General features: G+C 54.9%; 1 protein-coding gene across 1 annotated transcript; it reads right to left on the minus strand.

Annotated features, from left to right (window-relative positions):
* Window positions 1-1,764: 1,764 nt before the first annotated feature.
* Window positions 1,765-2,492, minus strand: LOC137770459 (bcl-2-like protein 13). Its single transcript, XM_068553151.1, has 2 exons — window positions 2,137-2,492; window positions 1,765-2,017 (listed from the first exon to the last, which is right to left on the minus strand). The coding sequence occupies exons 1-2, from the start codon at window positions 2,490-2,492 to the stop codon at window positions 1,765-1,767; spliced, it is 609 nt and encodes a 202-aa protein (XP_068409252.1).
* Between the last annotated feature and the right edge of the window lie 6,051 nt (window positions 2,493-8,543).

The following is an 8,543-nucleotide window of genomic DNA, read 5'->3' on the forward strand; positions in this document are numbered from 1 at the left end:
AGTGGCCTGACTGGGAAGGAGGCTGAGGCCAGAACCGGGGAATCACGCTAGTCCAGGTCACGGACAGCGATGCCCAGCAAGAGGGGCGCTGCCGGCCGGCGAGGCCCCGTCGGCTCAAGGCTGTGCACAGACAAAAGGGCTGGAAGCAACCTCGATAGGCCAGCTAAGCCACCCTCCAGCTTCCCAACACGCAAACTTGCCCCGCGGTCACGGGCAGGGACCCCGGGTCTCTTCCGTCTTGTGCGTTTAAAGACTAAAGGCAGCATCTTTACAAGGGGAACTGTGGGAAGCATCGGGCGAGCCCTCTCCACGGGGCCTCGGGGCACCCTGGGGCGAGGCGGGCAGGGCAGTGCCTGAGAGGCGGCTGAGACCCGGCAGAGCACCTGGGCTGCGGGACTGAGGGCGGGAAGACCAGAGGAGCCGAGAGCCTCCAGGCAGCAGCGCGCCGTCAGCTGAGGGGCCCACAGCCAAGCCCTCCTGCCTGGGGTCGTCCCCCCACGGGGACCCTCTCGCTCTGAGACTGTGGCTCTCACGGGACGACGTTATCCCTGGGGGACATTTGGCAACACGGGGAGACACGTGGGGTGGGGCTGTCACCACTGGGGAAGGCGCTACGGGGCTGGTGGGCGGAGGCTGCGCACCCTACAGCACACGGGCGCCCAGACCCGGGAGCTACCCAGGGGCCGTGGACGCCGGGCGGGGGCGCCTCACACACAAGACCCTGAACCTGGCAGGCGCCCAGGCCCGGGAGCTACCCAGGGGCCGTGGACGCCGGGGGAGGGGGGGGCACCTTACACACAAGACCCTGAACCTGGCAGGCGCCCAGGCCCGGGACCTCCAATCAGACTGGCGTGCGCAGCCTCCAGCTCAAGCCCTAACACGTGGGTCGGCCCCCTGCCCTGCGGACCCAAGTCCTCCTGACCCCGGAGTGTCCAAGGGATGTCCAGCCAGCTCCTGGCAGCTCCAGTCCGGTCGACACAGCTAAAACCTTACACCTTTTTGTCTTCTCTCTCCGAAAAATCAATTTTCTTCTCAGAGCCACTGCCACCGCAACTGTCACCGCCAGGATGGCAACAGCGGCTGCCCCTCCGCCGAGCGGGAGGGACTTGCCCTCGGGCGGGGCACCAGCTTTGTCGTGGCCGCCGGACAGGGCCCCGCTCCCAGCCCCCCCACCCCACCCCGCCCGCGGGCCGTCTGCTCTCCGCCCGGCGGGGCTGCTGGGGGCTCCCCCGGGGGCTCCAGCGGCGGGACCCCCTCCTGCTCCAGTTCAGCAGCTTCGGACGCGGCCGCTCCCGCCTCTTCTTCAGCAAGTTCCGCGGACAGAGATGTCGTGGGACGGGCTGTCTGGCCGGCCGACCCCTCGGGGCCAGGCTCCCCGGCCGCCATCAGGGCAGGGGCCGCCGCCTCCGCGCCCTCGGGCACCTCCTCCTCCTCCACGTGCGCGAGGTCCGAGTTGGCGGAGTTGCCCTCGCTCTTCTCTCCGGCCCCGTTGCTGTCCAAGCTCTCGACTTCTTCGGGGTCCACTGCGACCTGCTGCCAGGACTCGGGAGCCGGGGACTCCGGTGGGCTCTCGGTGCGCCAGCTCTGGCTGCTGGACAGCGACACGGGGAGGCCCTTGGCCCGCCAGGACGCCGTCGCGGGCGTCAGAGCTTCGGTGGGGCTGGCGAGCGGGGCGCCGCCTCCGGGCGGGATGTCGATGTCGTTGCTGTCCTCCGCGGGGCGCTCCTCGTCCTCCTCCTCGGACTCCAGGTTAAAGGCAGTGCCCTAGCCACCCTGCTGCATGATGCGCTCGGCGGCGTGGTCCTCCGGGAGAGTCGCACCAAACTGCAGCGACGCGCTCCAAGGTTCCTGAGCTCGCCTTGTCAACCCCAAGAGCACTGGTCGTAGCAAAATCAGAGGCACCAACGTCTTATTCCGGCTGCTGGCGTGAGCTGTGGTCTCCAGTGTACATTCCCCACGTGCCTGGTACGTCCCTGGCCTGGGTGCTCCCTGCAGCTCGGCTTGCGTGCATCGGTCCCTTCACTTCCTTTCCTGAACTGTCTGCCGCTGCTGTGCGCCGTGGAGTCCCCACGCGGGTCTGTCTACCAGGCCAAAGTGCTTTAGCATCCGGCTGAGGGGCGTCTGCAAGGCCCCGGCAGAGGCGCCCTCAGCTCCTGCGACGCCTTCTCCCCCAGGCGGGCCAAGCGGTCCTCTGCGGAGCTGTCGGGGTTTGTGGGGCTGAACACGGGCAAAGAGTGCCGGGTGAAGCCTGCGCTGGCGAAGGCTTCAGAAATTTCTTCGTCCAGGGATTTTAGCTCTAATTCAATTTCAGTTTTAACTTTTAATAAAATTTCTTGATCCAGAGATTGTGAAGCCGTATCTTGTTGAACCCCTTGGGGTGAGGAAAGCTGTTGCTTCCGCGGCTTCTCCTGAGAGAGGACTCCCAAGTAGCTCAGGACGACACACTTTGTTTCATAGTGAGACCCTAGAGGCACAGTGGTAGAGGACGCCATGGGGTCGGCTGGCAGAGCTCCGGAAAGGTCTGCTTGCAGATGTGTAAAACCTGGCCCAGGCCCCTGCCCCCGAAGAGGTGAGAGACGCAGCGGCGGCAGATAACTCTGTTTTTAATTTTTTTTTAAGGCGCCACCCTACTGTTTTCCACAGCAGCTGTACCGCTTCGTATTCCTACCAACAGTGTGCAGTGGTACCTGTGTCTCCACATCCTTACCAGCACTTGCTATTTTCTGGGGTTTTGTTTTGTTTTTGTTTTTTGATAGCACCTTCCTAGTGGGTATGAGGTGATATCCCACTGTGGTTTTGATTTGCATTTTCCTAATGAACAGTGATGTTGAGCATCTTTCCATGTGCTTGTTGGGAGTAGCACAGATTTTATTTAAGTTCGTTTGTTTGATTATAACTTTTAACTATTTGGACATACAGCACATGGGCCTCCAACTGAAATCTTGCCTTGAACGCTGCAAACGTTAGGGGCAGACCTGAGTCCAACCCATCCCAAAGCCTTTTACCACCTAGTTAGGTATGGATTGACCCTTTAAACTATTCAGGACAGCAGCATTAGACAGAGACAGCTGATTCTATCAGAGAATTTTGTTTTAGCTGAAGAAGAGAAAACTAAGAAGGGTCTACCTTATCCAGGACCTTGCGTAAGGCGTGCAGGTCCCACACCTCCAAGTGCGGTGCCTAAGCCAGCAGGTCAGCCTCACCTAGGGAGTGGTAGACACACAGATGCTCTAGCCCCACCCCAGGTAGACTAACCAGAATCTGCATTTTAAGGAGTTTGCAGGTGAGCTGTCTGAGCTTTGACGTTTGAGAAGCACTGGTCTGTGTGTTCCTGAGGGTACCAGGAAGACTAAAAACAAACAACTTCAGCAACAACATCAGTGACGCTTACTGAGCACTCACTGTGCACCAAGAACTGAACCGATGCTTTTCATGTATTATCATAACATAGGTAAACACTTTACAGAAAACTGAGGCTTAGAAACGTTACTTGCCCCACGTCACGGCTCGTAAGCAGTGGAGCCAGGATTTAAACCCAGGCAGTCTGAAAATAGAATCTGATGAACTTCACATACTATTTCATCTCGTAAAGGAATCAGAGGATTGATTAAAGGGAACATATAAATAATGAAGGAATAAATAAATGAACCGTCATAAATGGAAATCTTATGTTCAGGAGTTAATCACTGCGGGCTGGCGTGGCTTTTTCCCCAGTTCTGAAGCTTCCTCTTAAGTGGAGAACAGAGGGGACCCCTGGTCCGTGGTGGAGCCCAGGCACTTCCCAGGCCCTGGACCTCCAGCGCCCACCCCCACTCCAGAGAGCCCGGGCTCAGCGACGCCCCCTGCAGGAAGGTTCAGAGGCAGGTCAGGCTGCGTGGCTGGTCTGTCCCTGTGGGTTCGGGGTTCCGAAGCCCACTCTTCACAGACAGGCCAGCTGATGTTTGGAACTCCCGCCTGCCTTACTCTTCCTCATATTTCTCTGTCGTTTCAGAACTTGGTCTGATAAGGGAGGGTGCATTTTCTCAGGCTCCCTCACACTCCAACATGCACCATTTAAATCATTTGTTTATTTTAAATAATATTTTTTATTTGTTGGTACCTGCTTCTGCTCATTTTCAAAAAGGACTTTCCCAACAAAAAAAATTTTAAGTTTTGCATGAAATATAGGTACATATAATATTTATGTTAATATTTATTTTTAATATATGTTTAATATTGATCCTGTAATATTTTAAATAATATTTCAAATAAGTCAATGTTTAATATAACATAAATACTTATGTAATATAATCTAAAGAGTTTCATGAAATTTCAAAATATTAAAGCTCTCTAAACAAGTGACTCAACCGTTTTTCTCCACAAGGCTCTTCCAAGGACGATGCTCAAGAAAGGACGCCAGCATCCGGTCACAGGACCAGGTCCCCCGACTCCCTTCAGCTTAAGGTAAGTGGCCACACATGGTGGTAACTCATATCTACTCCCATCCACACGAGGAATTTGCGCGCTTTTGAAGATGGTGTAGCAGGTACTGCCTGTCATTTTTTTGTGTAAATTACCTATGGAACATGGGCTTGAAGGGCTGATACAAACTTAAAACCAGTTTATTTGGGCTGTACCTGCTTAGCAATCCAGTGATGGGGGAGGCTTGTTCCATGGTCATGACTGCAGTTCTCAGGGTGTGTCAAGTGTACGGAACAGAGGTTACAGCCCCAGCATTTGACGGTAGGAAGCAAGCAAACAGTGATGAAGGCAGCATTCCAGGCTTTATTTGTTTGCTTACTGACCATTGAGATTAAAGGGCATGATGTAGCTAGTATTTCTTCCAACTGAAATGAACACAAGCCAGGTGCCTTTCAATACCTGAAGCACTGGAAGGGTGTCCATTTGGTTGGAACAATGGTCATCAAACCCTGAGGCTCCCAGAGCCGAGAGCAGAGGTCACACTGCCAAGAAGGAAACGTTGAAAGGAAGGTGTTGAAAGGATCGGTGAGAACTCCCTGCATGGCTTTATTTTTCTCCCAGGTGTTACAGAGGCGAGAAAGTTGGGTCTGAGAAAATGGAATGTCCTGGTGCCCATGGGGGCTGCGATGTGCTCTGTAGCATCAGAGACAAGATCTCACTGCAGTCTTGAGATGTCAGGGGAGAAACTTCATTTGATCCTGCTAAGCTTACAGAGTACAGATGGAGAGAAAGACTAAAAAGTAAGCAATGAACAGGTAGGGGAAAAGCGTCCAAAGGATCCTTCCTTAGAGATAATCAAGTTGGGGGAGCAGGGGATACCTGTAGTTGTAGCTGAATTCCCTGGACACACTCAGTCCCAGACCACTCAGAATGCTCTGGGCCACAGTCCCTTTCAGACAAGCCACCAGCAATGGCTGAGAAAGACAGACTAATCCCCATATTAGCCGGGGTGGAGGTAATGAGCAAGGTAAATCGGCCTGAGGGAGGATGCATCGGATGTAAATGATTTTAGGAATAGCCGTGCCCTGTTCCCTTTCTCCAGCTCCAGGCTGACAGCGCCCAGACAACTTCCAGTCAACGTTCCATCTGTGAACATTGCTTCTGGCAGAGACCTGCTCCCCGGCAACAGTGCTTCCTGCTTACTGAACACCCTGGCACTTCTATCCACCCTGTTTCAGCTTCATCACAATCTGCAAGGTAGGTTTTATGTCCATTCAAGAAATTAGGACAGTGAGCCCCTGAGAGCTTTGGAAAGTGATGGCAGACACAGGAGAAGAGCCCAGATTCGAGCCCAAGGTTGTTGATGCCAAAGCTCGTGCACCTTCACCTCCTGCTTTGCCGTCTGTCACAGGGCGAGGCTGACTTTGCACAGGACGTGTGACCCTGGTGAGTGCCTATCAGCTACCCATTAATCCTTCAAAAGAGAATTTCAGTCTGAAATTATGAAAATTGTATGAGAAACACCTGAATAGACCGCGTTTGTGAAATGTATATAACTTGGAGAGAACGAAAACCAAGGAACGGGTTTTCTTGCCTTTAGCAGAATCAGGCCAGTAACTTGATTTCCTTCCCAGAGAGTTTCCATCACTTCCCTCGCCCAGAGCAGAGCCATCTCCCACCCTCTGGCCGCAGAAGGGTCCCCAGCTCAGGTCAGCCAGCTGCCTTGATAGAACCAGCTCTACTGAGTTTCTGCTGGTCCTCAGTGTCCCCAGAATTTCCATTCCTAAAGGGCTTTGGGGCAGCAGTCTTATCTGAAAGAGGCTGTTGAAACTCCAGTGTTACGGCATTTTGCATGAAATGGAAGAAGCGTGATCGTCTGCATCACAGGAGGGTGGGAGCCACAGACCGCCCCACTGGAGACTCTGCTCTCACCTCCGCTCCCCTCCCTCTGCCCCCCCCCCCCGCTCTGTGTCCTCCCTGTGGACCCCGGTTCCTCTTGTCCAGCTGTTTACACTCTCAGACTTAAGAAGTCAAAGTAAACGAGGTCAGAGTTCACGAGCAGCTCCAGGCTCCACCGCGGCCCCAGCTCTGGGTTTTTATCTGGAAAACAGGTGGCTCAGCCGGCGTTGATGGACAGAACCTCAAGGAAAGGGTCTGCGTTGCCTGTGCATCTCCACCCACTCTGCAGGGGGGTCTTAAGTTTCAGTCATCGCTGATCTACATAATTTTATTATCAGACCGTCGTGGGCACAGGCTAAGGGCACTCAGACTGTGCTCCCGGCTCCCCCCGGCGGCCCCCTCCTGTCCCCTTCGGCTCGTGCGTGAGGAGGGGAAAGGCTGGTACAGAACCCCCTGCACCACCACCATGGTGGCAGGGCTGAGCCGCCACCTGCCAGCAGCCCTGCAGCCTCGGATAAGCACCGAGCCTCCAGGCGTCGGTGGCCCTGGCGTCGGGGGGCATTCATCGCAGAGATGGGAGTGGTGAGGAATCCGGCAACGTGCTCAGCTGAGCACTGGCTCCATCAGCGACCATCTCCCGTTTCTCCCAAATGGCCATTTCCCAATGTCTCTGCTGCCACGAGGCCTGAGAGCCATGGTGTCCGGATCTAATACGCGCTGACACCATCCGGGAAAGGGTGAGATCCTGAGCTGGCTTCCACAGCTGACCTCTGCCGGGACCCCGCAGAGATGCAGGCTCCTGGGGGCCAGCCTCACGCAGATGAGCCTCTTCAGTTCCGTCCACATCATCCAGCCCCGTGCAAGCCCTTCTCCCACCTGCCTGACCCTGACGTCCCTCTGTGCGAGGGCGAAGTTCTTCATCCTTTAATTGGAGACCATGCTTCAGTCGTAAAGTTTCCCTTTCTGCGCCCACCCTCTGCCCTCTGCGCCAGCACTGTGAACCCAGATGGCCATTTCTTTTTTCCTGAAACGAGCCTCATTCCCACTGTTGTAAAGGCAGGGCAGGTCGAAGGCTCAGGGGCGGGGCTGTGTGCCGAGCATTCTTATCTGAGTGTTTAGACACAGCTGGCAGATCCCTCTTTCCTGTTGCCCCTTCTAAGAGAGAGCAGGGGAGGGTCCTTCTCTCGCCTTGGCCCAGGTAACCCCACTGGCACATAAGCAATGAGCGTGACCCCACAGGAGCAGAAGCAAGGGGACCAGCCATGCCTGGTCCTGCGAGGAAGCTTGGAAGAGAGGCTGACGATTGTATGCAGGTGGTACAAGGACGAAAATGCTGTCTCCGCGGAAGATCCCAGATTTTCTCCAGGCCAAGCCTGAAGGTCTCTTTGTTAGTGAGTCCACAGTGATCATAGCAGAGACTAAAGGCAGAAGGAGCCCGAGGCTGGCTCCACGGACTGAGGGAGTGAGCAGGCAGGGGGCCCCCAGGCCGGGGAGGGTGGGGACACAAGCACTGGGCTCCAGTCAGAGGGTCGCCCACACGCAGTCCCCGTGAGCGCACCTGTCTGCACGCGTTCCAGGCCCCTCCTCTCTGTGAAGCTCTAGCACGTCGCCTTGGTAGGGTGCGAAGGATCTCAGTTTCCCCGCAAAAGCCAGGGGAGTTGGGCATGGAGGTGAGCAGTTTAATGACATTCAGGAACCAGAACAACCGAGGGTATATTATGTATTTTTCTGAACAGCTTTTAAAGAGGGTTTCACCTCGTGGTAAAACTGCAAACGCCATCTGGACAGGCAATGAGCCTGAAATGCAGTGGAGGGGATTTGGTTCTGCTCCTTCACACGGGGCAGAGCTCCTTGTGTCCACTTTTGTTTTGGGGTGGGGGGCGGGAGGGCTGTGAAGAAATGCATCCTGCACAGATAAAGGAATGTCCGGCATTAAATAACAGGAGAAAGTGACGATTCTGGAGCCCTTGCAGGTACGGTACAAATTTGATCACCAGGCCCTGGGGCAGAGCGGCCTCTAATTTTAGCCACTGCCTCTTGTTCCTTCACTGCCCCCCTGACCCCTTCCCCAACTTTCCCCACAGTGAAGATTGCAAGGAACAGCTGTTTTGGGTTTAGAAACCCTCTATCCTGCTTATCAGATCTACTTTGCCATTGGTTAAGACTAATACATGCGATGTCAAGGTTTATCTTTTAATAAAAAGTACATTTAAATTCATTTTTTCTTCCAATTTTAATAAGAT

Source organism: Eschrichtius robustus, chromosome 10 (assembly GCF_028021215.1).
Source record: "Eschrichtius robustus isolate mEscRob2 chromosome 10, mEscRob2.pri, whole genome shotgun sequence".
Taxonomy (NCBI): domain Eukaryota; kingdom Metazoa; phylum Chordata; class Mammalia; order Artiodactyla; family Eschrichtiidae; genus Eschrichtius; species Eschrichtius robustus.